Source organism: Nilaparvata lugens, chromosome 13, assembly GCF_014356525.2.
Source record: "Nilaparvata lugens isolate BPH chromosome 13, ASM1435652v1, whole genome shotgun sequence".
Lineage (NCBI taxonomy): Eukaryota > Metazoa > Arthropoda > Insecta > Hemiptera > Delphacidae > Nilaparvata > Nilaparvata lugens.
This window is the reverse complement of record NC_052516.1, coordinates 9,731,613-9,752,514: the sequence shown is the minus strand read 5'-3', so window position 1 is coordinate 9,752,514 and position 20,902 is coordinate 9,731,613. Positions and strand designations below refer to the sequence as shown.

The following is a 20,902-nucleotide window of genomic DNA, read 5'->3' as shown; positions in this document are numbered from 1 at the left end:
AAGATAAATTGAATGAAAAAGACTAAGAAATTGTCAAAAACCACAGATTTATTGATAATTAGAAAGACCGGGTCCGTTATTACACCATTGTCAATCCCTGATAATCTCTGATTTCTGATAATCTCCGATTTCTGATAATCTCCGATTTCTGATAATCTCCGATTTCTGATAATCTCCGATTTCTGATAATCTCTGATTTCTGATAATCTCTGATTTATCAGAGATTGACAATGGTGTGATAACCGAAACCGGTCTTTCTAAGTATCAATAAATCTGTGCTATTTGACAATTTCTTAGTCTTTTTCATTCAATATCTCTTCATCTTATTTCAATCATCTTCATTTACTTCTCCTATTTCTTCTTTATTCTTTATTCTTTATCCTTCTCTATTGATTGATTGATTTTTTATCACAAATGACAATGTATTACCAGGTCTTGCAAGACACATTGCATACTAAAGCCGCGTTTACATCAAAGCTATTAACAAAATGTTAATAATTTAATCCTTATAGATTGTATTAGATTGAACGGAACTTGACAAACACATATGTTCATCATGTGTATGATAAGTTATGTCCAATCTTATAGAATCTATAAAGGTGCGTACAGACGGTAAAAATCCTTATGGATTGTATTAGATTGAACGGAACTTGACAAACACATATGTTCATCATGTGTATGATAAGTTATGTCTAATCTTATAGAATCTATAAAGGTGCGTACAGACGGTACAAACGGTAAGATACAGATATAAAAAACTTGGCATCAGCTGATTAAAAGTGAATAGCATGTGTTCGCGGCGCGTATATCTGTACGCACCTTTAGGATTGAGTTCTTAACATTTTGTTAATAACTTTGGTGTAAACTCAGCTTAAGACGACATTATAATGAAAACCGATCGTTAAATAATACAGAAATATAGGGGCACCGAGCTTCGCTCGTTATTTTTATTTATTGATAAACAGAACACAATTCTCTAAAATGATCGTGTTTATATTTCACAGCTGGCTATACGTCATCTTGTGAATTTCGGGGATGCGATATTTTGATTTTTCACATACTCACTCGTTCACTCACTTTTTTACTATCCACAGCTGTTTCAGCCAAGGATGAATTATCCTTTTAATGTCGTTCAACGAGTTTTCCCAAGGATGAGACCTAGTGCAATCGAACCTTTATATTATCATAAACCTACTATGTTCCAAATTTCGTGAAAATCGTTAGATCCGTTTTCGAGATCCGTTAAACATAAATAACCAGATATAAAAGTAGCCAGATATAGAAATAACCAGATATATAAATACAGAAATTGATTGCTTAATATAATAGGATTGTGCAATAGTGGAGAGTGAATTTGACTGGGATAGAGACAAAATTATCGAATATCTTCTTCCTCTTCTCTGTGCTGAAAATATCACAGTAGCTGCGGCGAAAGCAACGGCTGCTGCAAGAACTACCTTCTTCTTCGGCATCTGGCTGGGAACTGAGCGTTGAATACTAGTTTATTCCAAACTATATGTAGCTCTGCTACAAGTAATGACAGCACAGAGAAGAAAAAGGAGATTATTGGATAATTTTGTCTCTATTCCAGTCAAATTCACTCTCCATCATTGCATAATAATATATAAATCAACTCCTGGTTCTTGTAAAGGACATAGGTATTGGTTTGCCTAACTAACATACTACTTGGGAACACATCAAGCTTCTATTGACGTGTGGGGTTGTTTGAATCCTTGGATCCTTGAATCCGTCACTTCAAAAACAATAAACTCAGCAGGCACTAAACAGCTGCAAACAGCACTAAACAGCTGCGGCAGCCTTCCTCCAAGGACAGAGCAGCTACATCTAGCTCTGCTATAAACAAAAATCTGGTGTGGTACACTCACACAACTTTCCTTGCTCATTGAACTACAAGCCTCATTATCAAACGAGAATAATTTAGGGGAATAACATAATGACGATTGACGGCAACTACGATCAGACTACTGTATTTAAGTATATATACAATTGTTTTCAGAGTACTTTTTCCTTTATGTAAATTGTGAAATTCGATGATTTTTTGAAATTCGTCAAAACAGCTTTTTTACAGATGAAATATCTTGACTATGACTGTGTTCTTTTTATAAACTAACTGCTCTACCTACCCACGGTGTATGGATGAAGAAAAAGTAAAAACCGTGTACCTATCTACCTCATGCACGAGAAGGAGGTTACAAAGTTCATTTCTCAAGGATTGGGTGGACCCCCCATTAGTACCCCAGGAAAAAGACTCATGTCAGTTGATAGAGCTGATAAATAACTATACAGGGTATGGATTTGAAAAAATCGTTAGAGCCGTTTTTGAGAAAATCGTGAAAAGCAGGGTTTTTTAGTAACTGTAATTTTTCTCAAGAATATTACGGAGCTCCTGAAATTTTCTCAGAAATGAGACTCATGTCAGTTGATAGGGCTTATGAATAGCTATCCATGGTATAAATTCGAAGGAAATCGTTGGAGCTGTTTTCGAGAAAACCGTGAAAAACATGGTTTTTTAGTCATTATCCGCCATTTTTCTCAAGAATATTACGGAGCTCCTGAAATTTTCTCAGAAATGAGACTCATGTCAGTTGATAGGGCTTATGAATAGCTATCCATGGTATAAATTCGAAGAAAATCGTTGGAGCCATCTTGAATTGAATTTTATTGAATTTCTTATTGTCGGGTCCTCATGGTATAAGGACCTTAAGTTTAAAATTTCAAGTCGATCGGTTGATTAGTAATGGAGTTATCGTGTTCACAGACATACACACATACACACACACACACACCACACACACACACACACACACACCACACACACACACACACACACACACACACAACACACACACACACCACACACACACACACACACACACACACCACACACACACACACACACACACACAACACACACACACACACCACACACACACACACACACAGACCAATACCCGAAAATCACGTTTTTGGACTCAGGGGACCTTGAAACGTATAGAAAACTTGAAATTGAGGTACCTCAATTTTTTTGGAAAGCAATACTTTCCTTACCTATGTTAGTAGGGCAAGGAAAGTAAAAATTGACATGTAGCAGTGCTATATGTAGCTACAAAAGATTAGCGTTAAAATTTTGTAGCTGCAAAAAATTAGCGTTAAATCTACTTATAGCAGGGCTACATCTAGCAGAGCTATATGTAGCTCAATTTTTATATAGCTCTCCAGCTACATAGTGTAAACGTAGCTTGACAAGAGAGTTCTTGAGAATTGTAAGATATATTGTAGTAATCTACACCCACTCAATAAAAGTCTGAGATAGATAGGAAAGTTCTCCTCATTTCTGCCATTTACAGGACCTACTACTTCTCAGAGAGGTAGCTTCTTCTCATCAGTGTGCTCGTTCGGAGCTCATGAGTTATCTTTCTTCCAGTGATTTGCAGCGAATCGACGTGTGAAGAAAAGCCACTCAGTGATAGAAACGAGTGGAAGGTGATATAAAGTGAGGCTCCCTGCAGAATGTCAGCTTTGTTCAAATGGGGAGTATGAGGAGCACTAATATTATGAGGAGAATATCCTGGTAATAGAGACACTTTGTAGAGGATCGAGTGGGAGGTGATATTAAATTAGGATTCACTATGAAATGTCAGTTTTGTTCGAATGAGGAGTATGAGGAATGCTAACAATTGCAGCTGTGGATAGTAAAAATCTGGTGTGGCGCACTCACACAACTTTCCTTGCCGTTATGAAAATTGACCACCTGACGCTAGAGTTCCCGCGCATCTCAAGTCTACTATTCAGTGATTTGAGCCAGCTGGTGACAGGGTAATAACGCTGGAGACACACATGAGGTCTGCTATCTCTTCATAGTGAATGATTTAATAGAATCAACAATAATTTGCAATTGAATAATCACATTTTCTCGAATTTAAATCTTATTTTCAATTTTAGGTGAAAATGTTACTGAACATTAATTGTAGAGATTTCCATGCTCAATCTACTCCACTTGATTTTTTTTGTTTCAATTGTATCTGAAGCCTGATAATTGGGATTCTATCTGCATTGATGGGGCGGAGCTCCTGAAATTTTTACAGATATGGGACTTGTGGCAGTTGATAGAGCTTATCGATGACTATTTTAGGTATGAATTTGATTTAAATCGTTGGAGCCGTTTTCGAGAAAATCTCGAAAAACTCTGTTTTTGTCAACATTTTCGCCATTTTAGCCGCCATCTTGAATTACATTTGATCGAAATTGTTCGTGTCGGATCCTTATAGTGAAAGGACCTTAAGTTCCAAATTTCAAGTCGTTCCGTTAATTGGGAGATGAGATATCATGTACACAGACGCACATACACCAATACCCAAAAACCAGTTTTTTGGACTCAGGGGACCTTCAAACGTATAGCAATTTAGAAATAGGGGTACCTTAATTTTTTTCGGAAAGCAATACTTTCCTTACCTATGGTAATAGGGCAAGGAAAGTAAAAAAGTGAGTGAGCACCAGAACTACTAGTGAATTAGTAAGTTAATAAATTATGAACAAGTAAATGAAGTGATGTTGAAGCCGTGGGAGTTAACTGTTGTTGATAGTTTATGGTTCGTTGTTACAGAACAGAATCGCTTGTTGAAGGAACAAGAATATATGAAAGAAAACAAAATCAAATTAAGTGAAACAACCGCCGGAAAGTGAAACAAACCAAAGTGAAAGTGATAATGAATTGATTATCAATACAGTGAAAGTGAAACAGATATAGTCACTCCAAACATTTGGCATTCCTAATAAATAACATCAATACAATTCCCAATCTAATCATTTCTGACAGTTTGAAGTGATATCGGCGAGGTTGTGAACATGAATAAATCGACGGGACGAGCAATTGCTTTCAGATTGCTTCAATTATTGACCCTGAGCGTAAATTGCTGTCTCCATTTGATTCTCATCAGTGGACAATCTATTATGCAGAATAGTTGTGCTTCCATGTTGGCGTGTTCCTCGTTTCTGTGGTAGTATATTTGACTTGAAATATTCACAGGAAAGAGTGTTTTCATGGGCGCAAATTGTGTGTTGTTCACTATTATCTTGATTAATGATTATTCCAAATTTGGGTTTCTTTGTTTTCTACTGGCATTTCTTGAACAGCTAATGTCTCCAATTTTCATGAATTTGTTGTTCATCTTCACATCTTGGGTAACAATTATTCCAAATTTGGGTTTCTTTGTTTTCTACTGGCATTTCTTGAACAGCGAATGTCTCCAATTTTCATGAATTTGTTGTTCATCTTCACATCTTGGGTAACAGTTATTCCAAATTTGGGTTTCTTTGTTTTCTACTGGCATTTCTTTAACAGCAAATGTCTCTAATTTTCATGAATTTGTTGTTCCACTGTTTTTCATCTTTACATCTTGAGGAACAATTATTCCAAATTTGGGTTTCTTTGTTTTCTACTGGCATTTCTTTAACAGCAAATGTCTCTAATTTTCATGAATTTGTTGTTCTATTGTTTTTCATCTTTACATCTTGGGTAACAATTATTCCAAATTTGGGTTTCTTTGTTTTCTACTGGCATTTCTTGAACTGCGAATGTCTCTAATTTTCATGAATTTGTTGTTCATCTTCACATCTTGGGTAACAGTTATTCCAAATTTGGGTTCCTTTGTTTTCTATTGGCATTTCTTAAACAGCAAATGTCTCTAATTTTCATTAATTTGTTGCTCTATTGTTGTTCATCTTTATATCTTGGGTAACAATCATTCCAAATTTGGGTTTCTTTGTCTTCTACTGGCATTTCTTGAACAGCAAATGTCTCTAATTTCCATTCATTCATTCAATCTTATGGTCCGACACCAACAACAGCCTTGAAACTCTCTTTTTCTTCTCAGGAAATAAAATAATAATCAGGTCTTAGATCCTCATATAAGTCTATTATAAATCTACAAATTGGCTCATACACGTACGGGATGGGAAATTGACGCATCATCACGTCTCAACTACTCAACTGATCAACTTGAAATTTTGCATAATTGATTCTCAATTTACCGAGGATGGCTATAGACCTATTTTAAATTCTTCAAGATTTCATTACTTCAAGTTTTCATTTTGTCAAGTTCTTGATTAGAGTCATGCGGAGCACGTGTTCACCTACTAGTTAGGTTAAGGCCTAACTTAGTGGTTAAAGCATGGAGTCATGTCAGGCAAGTATGAATCACGGAGGGAGAGCTAGAGGTTAATTGAAGAGAGATATTGTATTCAGAGGAATAGATAAAGTGAATAAGGGATAAGAATTGAAGATCAAGAAATGGAGAGATTTAGAGAGAAATTGATATAGAGTTATATAGCGAGAGAGAGAGAGAGAGATAGATATCCTAATATATAGATAGATTAGATTAGATTAGATTTCTTTATTTATGTACTAGCCGTCGGGCTCGCTTCGCTCGCCATATCCGTCTAGCCAGGGGGCTCCGCACCCTGGACCCCCGACTGGATCGTCCAAGAATGAAATCAGCAGGCTCGCTTCGCTCGCCTGCATTTTCCATTTGGGCATTTTTATCATATGTTAGGACAATCCAGTCGGGGGCCAGACTAAACGTCTGGCTAAACGGATATGGCGAGCGAAGCGAGCCTGACGGCTAGTAATATAATATTCCCAGGATTGAAGTGGCAGTGCCCAATCAATTTTTCCGCGATAAATGCATTTAAATTTTCAACTTGGTGCCAACCTAACAAAGTCAACTCAACTTAATGCCAACCTGACAAAATTATTAATTTAGTTGCCAGTTAACAACTGTTTTGAAGAGGTACTCTATCTAGATTATAGTTCTATAGTAACATATGATAAGGAAAGTTCAATTATAATTAAGAGATTGGAAGAAGAAGAATATACATGCTAAAAGACGAACTTTAAACCCTTAAAAACAACCCTTAGAGTTAAAATATTGCCAAAAGATTTTCTTAGTGCGCCTGTAAAGGGCCAACTGAACATACCTACTAAATTTGAACGTTTTTGGTCCGGTAGATTTTTAGTACTGCGAGTGAGTGAGTGAGTCAGTCAGTCAGTCAGTCAGTCAGTGAGTGAGTGCTATTTCGCTTTTATATATATATATTTTATGTGACATCACATTTCATAAGCGGGCTGGCATAGCTGAAATTGATAGTAGCGAGCAGCAATATCGATTAGATACGATGCCAGCCTGCTATTTCTTCGGTTCATACAGCTTTAATTATAATAAAAATTCATTCCAATACTGTGATATTATAAATGTTTGTCAAGTTATATTTTTAATTATTATTATCTACCCTCTCTCGGAAAGGTGTTCCTCAAATTATCTCTACCTCCATGTTCATTATCTATTCCTCTTTTACAATTGAGGGTGCTTACCCCCACCTCCATAACTTTGGGGAAATATCGGCGTTATCTGCTAGAGTAACGGGACTCTCTCCCGGCAACTGAGAAGGAACTCCGTCTGTGTTTTCGTCACTCTTCTCCTAGACTCCTCGGGACTTGCAAACGTAAAAGTGTGCGGAGAATCGAAGTGATTTAGTGGTTTAGTGAATACGCGTGTGAAAGAAGGCTGGCGGACGGAAGACTACCACCTAATGCTCTACCGGAGGATTGCTGTCTGGGGACGATACTTAAACTAAAACCGGTGAGTCCGTTCCTTATGGAAAACTAGTAAAAGGGACCCTTAGGTCAAAATCATAAAATCTCTCACAAAATGGCGGCCCGCGAACATGGACTTTAGGAGGGGGCTCACTGTGAATAATATTATCAATGAAAAATAATTTCTAGTTGAAAAAGCCTTCAATATTTTCTTAGTAAATTTTTCATTTAGAAAATTAATATCAGCATATTAATTTATCACGATTCAGTATTAATTTAGATTAATTAAACATTCAGTTACCTGAGATAGAATTCACCATTCAAAAATTATTGAATCTATTAGAATGATTTATAGAGCACACCTTACCGAGAGAGAAGTTTACGCCTTTGGGATAGATGTATAAGGCTATTTCTGTGATATTCATATTAATTTTAACAATATTTTAAGAAAATTGGGCTATATTATAATATCATTCAGCAGAGCTGTACAAGTAATGAATTATTGAATTATACAAGTCACACCTTAAAAATGCCTGCTATTGTTATATCGGAAAAATAATGAAAATACCTCATACTAGTCATATTTAGCGTGAATTGAAGTTTTAAGGGAAATATATTCATTATTTTAATTATTGATCGATTAAACAGTCCTATGATGAAACATGAATGATTTTCGCATATTTGTCCTGCAAAGGCATGCAACATAATGATAGCTTGATGATGTCAAGGATTTATGAAGGGCATACTAAACTCGACTGCTATAAACCTATTACAAAATAATTATTATAAGCAGACTCTATATGAATTATATAAATTATTATTACAATTTATTATTCATTAGAGAGTTAGTTATATGAATAGTTTCTTAGAGAACTTCATAAATAATATAGTCCATTTCAGTATTATAAATCCGTTATTATATAAATCACCTTCCTAATAAATTATTTCATGTTGAGTAGCCCTATATTAGGTACTTATTGAGTTATTAGTATTCATTGATGCTTTATTGGTATTATTGGCATATAATTATGAATATATGTTATCGAAATTAATGCTAATATTATTGACACATAATGATAAATCATATATTATCAAAATTAACGATAATAGGCCTATTTATCGAATATAATATGATATTATATGGATTGCCTTAAACTACTACATGACTTGTGGTTACACCAACAATTCGAAAATTATTTATCCGATGAACAATATTATTGCAAATCAAGGTAATATTTTTAATGAGGCTAATGTTATTATACAAATTAAATACAACAATTTCGGAATCATTTTAATTATCGAATATTGTAAGTTGAGGTGATGTTTCAATTGATGCGTATTATGCAATATTAAATATTATCAAAACCTATGACAATATTATTGGCAAATCAAGGAATATTATATATTATCAGAACTAATTGCAATATTTTATTGAAAGTTCTATTGTCCAGTATTGTATTATTTTATGAGACACAGTACAACAAGTTTGAAATGTTGGAGTAACTTAATCATTGCAAATAAAGTGTTATTTTTATTGATGCTTATTATAATATAATATAATAAAATATTGGTAATAATCATCATAATTCATTTTTATATTTTTGATGTTATATTACGTTATGAGTAGGGTATATTACTTGTGATTCATGTGGGTGGAAGACTTTGCGATACTGGTTATTTTATACAAGCTTTCAATTGATGAGCAATAACCGTTCAACTTCTATCGCGCATTATAATCGTCAACGCTCATCATTGACTGGTTGTTATCTTATCGGCTATCTCACTTCATTTCAGTTGAAAGCTTCATTGTTATTGTATTCAATTATATTTTCTCTAATCTTCACTTTGACTTCTTTTCATCGTTGGATTGCTCAATTATTTGATATAATGATCTTCTCTTTGTCTACTTCTCATCGTTGAAAAATATGGGGAACGAATTGACCACTGATTCCAACACATCCACCAATGATTCACCCGGCGGACATCCACAGTCCAGTAGTTCGACGTCCACCCAAGAGATCCAACATCACTGGTCATCCACACAATTGAATGCGACAAATACAATGCAGGAGAGAGCGTCACCCACCAGATCGTCGATTCCAGAATCCGTTGCTCTGCGAAGGGACGTCATTCAAGAGGTCAATACAACACAGCCTATTGATGTAGCCGTTAACAATCCACCTTCTCATCCCAATACTACCGAAATAGGAAGCCAATCGGATCTAACACTACCTTCATCGAACATGGTTGATAGTATGCTGGATTTTCTTAATGAATTGCGTGAGGAACGGAGGGCACAACAGCGGAGTCTTGAAAATAGTCTGTTGAAAATAATGGAGGAAGCGCACATGAGCATGAGTTTGAGATTGGATCAAATGGAGGAGAATTTGCAATCAAACTTGTCAAGCATTGCTAAAAATTCACAAAAGGAGATGATTGAGAAAAATGCTGAATTCGAGGAATTAAATGACAATCACAGGAAATCGACTCAAGTGACATTGCCGTCTCAAGGTTTGGATCTGAAAGACAACTTCTCCGCTGCTACAGACGCTTCAGAGATAAGACTGAATACCAACGTTCCTGATTGTAGTCTTGCCACTGACTCAGAGCTTGGGAGAATTGAATCAACACAACTTGACACAGCAAAGGAAGTCAATAAAATGGAAACTGAGGCTCAGTTGTTGAAAAACAACTCTACAACAAACCTTGACAACTCTTCTTGCTGCATCATCCCGCCTTGCTGTACTGTTCCTTCTACCCAGCGGTCGAATAACATGTGTGATGGGAGTTGGAATGAGAAAAGACTGAGCTGGATAAGCCAATTACCAAGACAAACTTCAAGATTTTTCCAATGTTTTTCACGGGTGCAGTGGATCGAGTTTCATCCTGCTTTTGATAACCTTCAAAAAACAACCAAGAAGTACTTCCATTTAGATACAGGACCGTATACTGTTCAACAAATCTCAAGCCAGTGTGATTTCTTCAAAGTCCTGCTGTCTGTGAGCGGTTGGACTTGCTTCATGAGGCTCTCGATAGATTCACTTGCCGAATCATCCAGCTACCAGATTCAGGAAGAAAATGATATAACCTTGCCCTACTATACTCAAAGAGCTTCACACCGCTGTTCTACATTACTTCCGGACCCTGACAAGGCTCGAGAATCACATTAGATTAGCATCACCGTCGCTGTCATTGGAGTCTCTCCATTCCATAGATCATCAATCTAAGATCGACTCACATGGAATGCAAGTAATAAAAAGTAATTTGTTTGCAGTATGCTCATATTATTGTTATTATTCAGATATTTAATTATCATATTATTATATTGTAAGCCTATATGTGAATGTATCCCAAAGGCGAATTTATGTTATATTTCTATGTCACCAACTTGAAAATTGTCAAGTTGTGTTGTGTCTCCTGCTGCCCATTTAATGTATAACACGTTAATTAATTATTAACTTGAATATCATAATATTCACTATTCGAGAATATTTTCTTAATTGAAGCAGAGCCTATTTAATGTACTCTATTCTCGATTTTTATGTTCTTTAAATGTTAATCATGGTGCAGCAGGATAATGTGAACATTTATGTAAAATATTATATGTCTTTCTTCATGTACCAGTGCAGTTATCAGCACCTTAAGTGCGCTCCACTGTTAGGAGTAGCCCTTCTGGTCTTCAAGACGAAATATTTTGAAACTATATTCCAAATTCGGAACTTGAATTTTCAAATTAAACTATACAATTTTGCATTGGATAACTGCACAAAACGTTAAATTAACATGCAATGCACATAGTCGCATGAAAGGACAATTTTGATACTAACTGATCTTGTATTTACACTGATTGAATAATATTATCAACACAGACAAAAAAAAAATTTTAAATTAAAAGTTGGAGAAAAATTACTAAATCAATAGCAGCAATGTGCTGTAATAATAAAACATCAAGTAATAAAATGAAATAACAGAACAAAGCAAAAAAAAAAATAAATAAATAAAATAAAAATTAACCAAAGAAAAATGTCTGTGATATATTGTAAACTAACTCAGTATTATTATTGTTATTAGCATTAAGATTAGTATCATTGTTAAGATTATTATTATATTTGTTAGATGTTATTTAAATGTATATTATTTGTTATTATCAGCATGCCCCACTGTAAGGAAAATGAGAAAGTTATTAGATTCAAAGCTAAACATAGTCAATAAGTAATTATCAAGTTGAATAGGAGGAAGTAGAGTATAGTAACAGAAAACAATGCACAGCCAACAAACAAAAAAAAAAATCGAGTAGAGAAAGATTAATCATGAAATAGAAATGAAAGAATAGAGCCCAACACAAAATGAACACATCCAAGAGGGAGAAATAATCAATTGAAAAGACAAGTTTGTCTACGGATGAATAATGAACACAGATATAAAATTTGGAAACAGTTATAATTGAAATTGGAGAAATCAAAGACAAATTAAGTGAGTCAGAAATGTGACATAATGCTCTAATTGTATTCAGTTTGTAGGAATTGCTATTTGCAAACTTATGTGGCATCACAGATGTTGTCATGTTGGAGATATTGGAGTATGGCGGGCCAGCAAACTTAGTATTGCATCTTTTTTGGTCCTCCGGGCCAGATTATTATTTGGGATTTTCTTTTTTTTTTTTTTTTAGGTGAGTGGGGCTTGTTGCCCACTTCACTGATTATTGTAATTGTTGTGGAGAGAATTCCACTTGTAAAGTCGAAGGGCTTGGACCCAGACTCATATCAATTTTGTACTGATGGTTGATTGTTTCCCATTGGGTACTACCATAATCTTAAAATATAACAGTGTAGTGCTGGAGATGCTTGGCTAGTCTTGCTGCAGTTGACCCGATGTGAGGGCTGAAATGTGCTGTATGGGTGAGAAATTGGCAAGACCTTGAGACTCAACCTCTTGCAAATTTGGGGCTTTTATGTGACATCACATTTCATAAGCGGGCTGGCATAGCTGAAATTGATAGTAGCGAGCAGCAATATCGATTAGATACGATGCCAGCCTGCTATTTCTTCGGTTCATACAGCTTTAATTATAATAAAAATTCATTCCAATACTGTGATATTATAAATGTTTGTCAAGTTATATTTTTAATTATTATTATCTACCCTCTCTCGGAAAGGTGTTCCTCAAATTATCTCTACCTCCATGTTCATTATCTATTCCTCTTTTACAATTGAGGGTGCTTACCCCCACCTCCATAACTTTGGGGAAATATCGGCGTTATCTGCTAGAGTAACGGGACTCTCTCCCGGCAACTGAGAAGGAACTCCGTCTGTGTTTTCGTCACTCTTCTCCTAGACTCCTCGGGACTTGCAAACGTAAAAGTGTGCGGAGAATCGAAGTGATTTAGTGGTTTAGTGAATACGCGTGTGAAAGAAGGCTGGCGGACGGAAGACTACCACCTAATGCTCTACCGGAGGATTGCTGTCTGGGGACGATACTTAAACTAAAACCGGTGAGTCCGTTCCTTATGGAAAACTAGTAAAAGGGACCCTTAGGTCAAAATTACAAAAGTCTCACAATATATATATATATATATATATATATATATATATATATATATAGATGTTACAATATTTACTGGCTTATACACTAATTTACATTAAATGACGATAATGCTAGTTATTCAAAAAATTTTACAAAGTATAAATAATTAATCAATGAGGGAGAAAGAGCGAGTGAGACAGAGATAGAGAGAAAGGGAGAGAGAGAGAAATAGAGAGAGAGTGAATGAGAGTGAGGTAGAGGGAACAAGCGAGAGAGAAAACAAAAGAACAACAAAGAAGTGAATCCGAGATACGAGCTGAAGTTGGATAAATGAAGAAATGGTGAGGAAAGTGTGATGGAGGATGAGAGAGAGAGAGATTAGATTAGATTTCTTTATTTATGTATGTTACAATATTTACTGGCTTTTACACGAATTTACATTAAATTACGATAATGCTAGTTATTCAACGAATTTGAAAAAGTATAAATAATTAATCAATGAGAATCAATAAAGATAGAATGCAATTAGAATAACTTTAATATAATAATGTGGTGTAACTTCATAAATCGGCGGTGTTTCAACAAATAATTGTCGATTCTCTAAGAAGGATATAAAATATCCTTCCCATAAACACACGACCGGGTTGTGATGGAATACAGCTTTTGGGAGTATTATAACATGTGAATATATGATTTGAATATAGAATTATGGGATTAATTAATAAGATGGATGATATTAGAATGAGTAATAGTGAATATAATATTACATTAATGATTTTAAATAGATGAATGGTACAAACGTTATAGGGTGTGATTTAATTAATTTAGTTGATAGGGTGGATTTAGAAATTAATTGAGTAATAATGAAGATATACAATAGTAAATAACAGAGAATGTTGAGATGAGATGATGAATATATATTATGTAAGATGGATGAATGAATGGAATGAAGAAAGGAAAGGAAGGGAGATTAGAATATTTGTCATGCAGTGCTATAGGGTTGGACAGACTCAGTCATTTTCTCTATAAGATATTTTTTCAAAGACAAGATAGAGAGAGAGAAGATTGTGAGAGTGAGAGAGATACAGGAAGAAAGAGAGAGATAGGAAGATTGATTGATTGAGTACTTTATTTATGTAGATTACAATATATACTGGCTTATACACTTATATACAATAGCTTACAATACAGCAAAATTATAGATGAATTTACATAATATAGACATAATAAGAAAATAATTATTGAACTGTATATGATATGAAAAAGCAATATGTGATTTAATAACTGTAGATAATTATATTGTTATGCATCTACATAAATTGGCGGAGCTTTGGACATATCAATGTCCAAATATCCTTCCCACTAACTCTCTACCAAAACCTAAGAGATAGGAATAGAAGTTGGACGAATGAAGAGATAGAGAGTAAGTGAGAGAGAGAATGATTGTGAGAGTGAGAGAGATACAGGAAGAAAGAGAGAGTAAGATCGAGAGAGGGGAATGGCAAGAGGGAGATAAGAAGGCAGAGACACTGGGATGACAAGCAAAAAAATGAGAGAACAACAATGATGTGAATAAGAGTTGAATTTAGAGGAATGAAGCGAGAGGAAAAGAGATTCACAGAGAGAGAGAGAGTGAGAGAGAGAGCGTGAGAGATAGTGAGAGGGTGGGAGAGAGTGAGAGAGACAGGAAGACAGAGACACTGGGATGACAAGCAAAAAAATTAGAGAACAACAATGATGAGAATAAGAGTTGAATTTAGAGGAATGAAGCGAGAGAAAAAGAGATTCAGAGAGAGAGGGAGTGAGTGATGACAAGCAAGAGAAACATCGGATGTCAAAGCGGCGTTAATTACACAAGAGCCACGCTGATGATTGAGGTTAGAGCTTAGAGCTAGTGAGTGAGTAGAGTACCCACGGCTCTCGACAGAGTGAGCATAGAGCAGTGGATAACTGGAGAGGTACTCAGCCACTCCAAAAGCTACCACTCCACAACGACCCTCTTCCCCAACCCTCCCCCCCTATCAGACAGAGTCATATAAATCACATTCGATATGTATATGTAGTAACAGCCCCGCAAACCTCACCACATATTAAATCTGGTTTGATATATATGTGTGAAATCGGGAGGAACAGTGTAAACCGGGAGGAACAGTGTATCTCGCAGTATTTACTCTAGTGTGCCCACTAGCATCGATATCAAACCTGAATCATTTCATTATTCACCCGACTACTCAGCCACGATTGATGAAACCGTTGTCAAGTATCCTATCGTTGTGAGTGTCTGTTTAATTGAGTTTAATTTGAACACAGATATCAGTCCAGCTTGTGTTGCAGTAGTTTCATGGTGTACAATTGTTTTTATCATGTGAGTGGCTGAGTAATTGAATTTAATTTGAACACAGATATCAGTCCAGCTTGTGTTATAGTAATTTCATGGTGAAGGATTTTTTTATCATGTAAGTGTCTGCTCAATTGAATTGAATTGAAAAACTCTTTGTTCATAATCATGTACAGGAGCATCAGGAACAGTGTCAATATAAAGGTGCGTACAGATTTACATGAGCAATTCACTTTTAATCAGCTGATGCCAAGCTTTTTATATCTGTATCTTACCGTTTCTGTAAAAATACAGATATACAGTAGTCAGCTGATTAAAAGTTAACTGCTCATGTTCGAGGCGCATATATCTGTACGCACCTTAATACAAACATAACATAAAAAGTAGTAGAAAACAGTCTTAAACCTCCTATAGAAATAGCAAAAATTGATAAACAACAGTCATAAACCTATAGTGTGATCTGTAAACTCTTGTAATGTTTTTCTTCTGAAACTGAAAACGCTTTGTCCAGTTTGAACTCAGATATCAGTCATTTTTGTATTTTAGTTGTTCCACATTGTAGAATTCTCTCTTGTGTGAGTGGTTGGTTAATTGGATTGAATTTATACTCAAATACTGTACCTGTTTCTATTATCGTTCATAATTGTTTTTGGTGTGAGTGGTTTTTCTATTAAATCTATTCATTCATCATTTTCAATCAACTCAAGGACAAAGAAACAGACTACAGTCCAAAACTTCTTTTCATCCCAATTTCATAAAATAAATTGTCCAAATAAAGGTTATGTGCGACTTTCCAATTCTTCACTAATTTCCACATTGAAACAAAACACAAACACTTGAACAATTAATTTTGAATTTAGAAAGATGAAGATCCTAAGGTTCAAAGAACCTCACACGTCAACCGAAGCTTATTGTGTGTCCCAAAAGTATGTTAGTTAGGCAAACCAACTCCCGTGTCCTTTACAAGGTCCAGGAGTTTCTTCCCTATACCAACATCCCATTCCTCACCTGGTTGCTTACAGCCAAACAGAGCCCCCCTTCTTCTAGCTCCAAGACTTTCGCAATTCAGTATGATATGCTTGGCAGTCTCTTCAGACTGATTACAAAGCCTACACATCTCTCTTTCATTTCTGAGTCCAATTGTGTGGAGATGTTTCCGGAAGTGGCCATGTCCAGTTATCAGGGCAATCACCTGCTTGACCTGACCTCTACCCAGACTCACCAGCCAGCTGGTGAAGCGAGGGCTTGTGTCTGCCAGCAGCCTTTTGTCAAGTGCTTGACCAGGGTGACCCTGCCATTGCTGGTGGTGTAAGTCCCTGGACCTACATTAGTAAGTTCCATTTATTGTGTGGAAGGTAGTTGTTTTACTCATGCCACAGCCCGGCTCTGGGCCAAGGAATGGCATACTGGAACCCCGCTTAGCAAGCTCATCTGCACGCTCATTACCTCCTATGCCTACATGGCCAGGTACCCAACCAAGGTGCACAGAGTTGAGCGTTGCAAGCCTGCTGAGCGTTTTGTGGCACTCCCACACCAATTTGGACTTGATTTCATTGGAGTCAAGAGCCTTGAGGGCTGCCTGACAGTCTGACAAGATTATGCTAAACATACTATGGAAATCTATTAATTTTATTTGAAAAAGAACTTACCTGAGGATGCCGAGGAAGCATAGCTTGAGGAAGGCGATAACACAGTAGCCCAATACGAAGAGGATGTCGGCCGTATGCCTCAGCCAGGCTAATAGCCTCTCTTCACAGCCTACTGTGTGGAAGCTTGAGCCACTCTCGCAGCGTGCTCCACTGCCGGGTCTCATCTGGAAAAAATAATTATAATGAGTAATTATGAACAGATGCTCTTTCTCGATATATTCGACTATTTATTCAACTACAAATGTTTCTGACTTTATCTCTTTTGTTAACATTTGTTGGGCTGGTTGGCAGCAACTCCTCAATGCCTCTCTGTCATCCACCATCCTTTTGAGGTCTCTGTACTTGGTACATCTCACATCCTTCTCTATGTACTCCAGTCTTGGCCTTCCTCGCGCATTCCTTTCCTCAGTCATTCCCTCAATTATTTTTCTTTTTGTTAGACCCTTATGTCGAAAAATACTTCGACAGAATTTGGAATATTTTGTAGAATATGGAATAAAATACAACCAGCTGTGGTCTTCTCCTCTTTATTACTTGCATTAGACAACCTCTCTCTCCAACTCTTCATTTGTTCCCTTCTCTCTCCAACTGATCCTCAGCATTCTTCTGAAGAACCATGTCTCGAAAACAGAAATTTGCATTCAGATATGAACTTGGTACTTTTGGGAAAATGACCCTCTGGGAGGATTCTATCGATGGTAAAAATGTAGCTTTCATCCAATGTTTGGATCTGAACTTTTGAACTTTCAACGACTGGACTAGATGAACGTTATCAATCATATTTTCCAACTCAGTCTTTAATTACAAATCATTCCATGATTATGTGTTCACATCATTGTTGAATAAAAACAAATTCAACTTCTCAGTCTGTTCAGAAGTTATTTTCTTCAACATTGGGAATTTTGATATGCCTATCCAAATATCTCTTACTTGCTTTGCTCTGTTGCCAGATCGTCTTTTAACAATTCAGAGTTAATCATCAATTAACAAAATATTTCATCTTAATCATTTAAATTCATTATTAAAATATCGAAAAATATAATTTCCAGCTCAATAAAATAAAATTGATTATTTTAAACGAGAATGAACAGTTAATTATTACAACAATAAACCTGGTATCAGTTACCCTCTATAGAAGGCATTAACAAGACAGAGGATCGGTAACGTTGTCCTGACCTCTACCCAGACTCACCAGCCACCTGGTGAAGCGAGGGCTTGTGTCTGCCAGCAGCCTTTTGTCAAGTGCTTGACCAGGGTGACCCTGCCATTGCTGGTGGTGTAAGTCCCTGGACCTACATTAGTAAGTTCCATTTATTGTGTGGAAGGTAGTTGTTTTACTCATGCCACAGCCCGGCTCTGGGCCAAGGAATGGCATACTAGAACCCCGCTTAGCAAGCTCATCTGCACGCTCATTACCTCCTATGCCTACATGGCCAGGTACCCAACCAAGATGCACAGAGTTGAGTGTTGCAAGCCTGCTGAGCGTTTTGTGGCACTCCCACACCAATTTGGACTTGATTTCATTGGAGTCAAGAGCCTTGAGGGCTGCCTGACAGTCTGACAAGATTATGCTAAACATACTATGGAAATTTATTAATTTTATTTGAAAAAGAACTTACCTGAGGATGCCGAGGAAGCATAGCTTGAGGAAGGCGATAACACAGTAGCCCAATACGAAGAGGATGTCGGCCGTATGCCTCAGCCAGGCTAATAGCCTCTCTTCACAGCCTACTGTGTGGAAGCTTGAGCCACTCTCGCAGCGTGCCCCACTGCCGGGTCTCATCTGGAAAAAATAATTATAAATACAGTAAATGAGTGATTATAAATAGATGCTCTTTCTCGATATATTCGACTATTTATTCAACTACAAATGTTTCTGACTTTATCTCTTTTGTTAACATTTGTTGGGCTGGTTGGCAGCAACTCCTCAATGCCTCTCTGTCATCCACCATCCTTTTGAGGTCTCTGTACTTGGTACATCTCACATCCTTCTCTATGTACTCCAGTCTTGGCCTTCCTCGCGCATTCCTTTCCTCAGTCATTCCCTCAATTATTTTTCTTTTTGTTAGACCCTTATGTCGAAAAATACTTCGACAGAATTTGGAATATTTTGTAGAATATGGAATAAAATACAACCAGCTGTGGTCTTCTCCTCTTTATTACTTGCATTAGACAACCTCTCTCTCCAACTCTTCATTTGTTCCCTTCTCTCTCCAACTGATCCTCAGCATTCTTCTGAAGAACCATGTCTCGAAAACAGAAATTTGCATTCAGATATGAACTTGGTACTTTTGGGAAAATGACCCTCTGGGAGGATTCTATCGATGGTAAAAATGTAGCTTTCATCCAATGTTTGGATCTGAACTTTTGAACTTTCAACGACTGGACTAGATGAACGTTATCAATCATATTTTCCAACTCAGTCTTTAATTACAAATCATTCCATGATTATGTGTTCACATCATTGTTGAATAAAAACAAATTCAACTTCTCAGTCTGTTCAGAAGTTATTTTCTTCAACATTGGGAATTTTGATATGCCTATCCAAATATCTCTTACTTGCTTTGCTCTGTTGCCAGATCGTCTTTTAACAATTCAGAGTTAATCATCAATTAACAAAATATTTCATCTTAATCATTTAAATTCATTATTAAAATATCGAAAAATATAATTTCCAGCTCAATAAAATAAAATTGATTATTTTAAACGAGAATGAACAGTTAATTATTACAACAATAAACCTGGTATCAGTTACCCTCTATAGAAGGCATTAACAAGACAGAGGATCGGTAACGTTGTCCTCCTATCTTTCTCCACTGCCATTATAACGTGGACCTCACTATAGGAACGGTCCACATCTACATTATCCAACAAATCGATTTCAACAGTCCGTTACCCTTGTCTTTGGGAAACACATTTCACTAAACTGCATACCTTAGCAAACGCTTTGTGCAGATAGCATCAGAATAAGACTCCTTTCAATCTGTCAGCATTAATTGTATGGGGTGCATTGTAGCTATATACAAAAGATTCTGACAATATTGAGAATGATTCGAGTAAGTGAGATTCCCTTAAATTTGTCATTATTGTTTGAATGGGGTGCATTGAAGTTATATACAAGGGATACTGACAATTTAGAATGATTCTACCAAAGTGAGATTCCCTTGAATCTGTCATCATTGTTTGAATGGGGACCATTGAAGCTATATACAAGGGATACTGACAATTTAGAATGATTCTACCAAAGTGAGATTCCCTCAAATTTCATCTTGTTCGGATTAATTTATTCGCCACTGTAGATGCTCTTTCTCGATATATTTGACTATTTATTTCACTACAAATGTTTCTGACTTTATCTCTTTTGTTAACATTTGTTGGGCTGATTGGCGGCAACTCTACATGCCTCTCTGTCATCCGCCATCCTTTTTTAGTCTCTGTAGTACCTAATCCTGTAGGCACATCTCACATCCTCCTCCAGTTGTTCTATGCACTCCAGTCTTGGCCTTCCTCGCGCATTCCTTCCTTCAGTCATTCCCTCCATTATCCTTTTTGTTAGACCCTTATGTCGAAAAATACTTCGACAGAATTTGGAATATTTTGTAGAATATGGAGTATAATATGAGAATATTCAACCAGCTGTGCTCTTCTCCTCTTTATTTCTTGCATTAGACAACCTCTCTCTCCAACTCTTCATTTGTTCCCTTCTCTCTCCAACTGATCCTCAGCATTCTTCTGAAGAACCATGTCTCGAAAACAGAAATTTGCATTCAGATATGAACT

At 36.3% G+C, this 20,902-nt stretch overlaps 2 protein-coding genes across 3 annotated transcripts in view; one reads left to right on the top strand and one right to left on the bottom strand.

The window, feature by feature from the left end:
- The window catches only part of LOC111056347 (pseudouridine-metabolizing bifunctional protein C1861.05), a 416,552-nt gene that overhangs the window by 231,725 nt on the left and 163,925 nt on the right, over window positions 1-20,902 (top strand). The gene's annotated exons all lie outside the window — the stretch shown is intronic.
- LOC111045954 overlaps window positions 1-20,902 on the bottom strand; it is a 342,136-nt gene that overhangs the window by 184,644 nt on the left and 136,590 nt on the right. For both annotated transcript variants that reach the window (XM_039439778.1, XM_039439777.1), the window contains exon 7: window positions 17,123-17,286. In XM_039439778.1, the coding sequence (XP_039295712.1) occupies window positions 17,123-17,286 (164 nt within the window). The remainder of the gene's footprint in view (window positions 1-17,122; window positions 17,287-20,902) is intronic.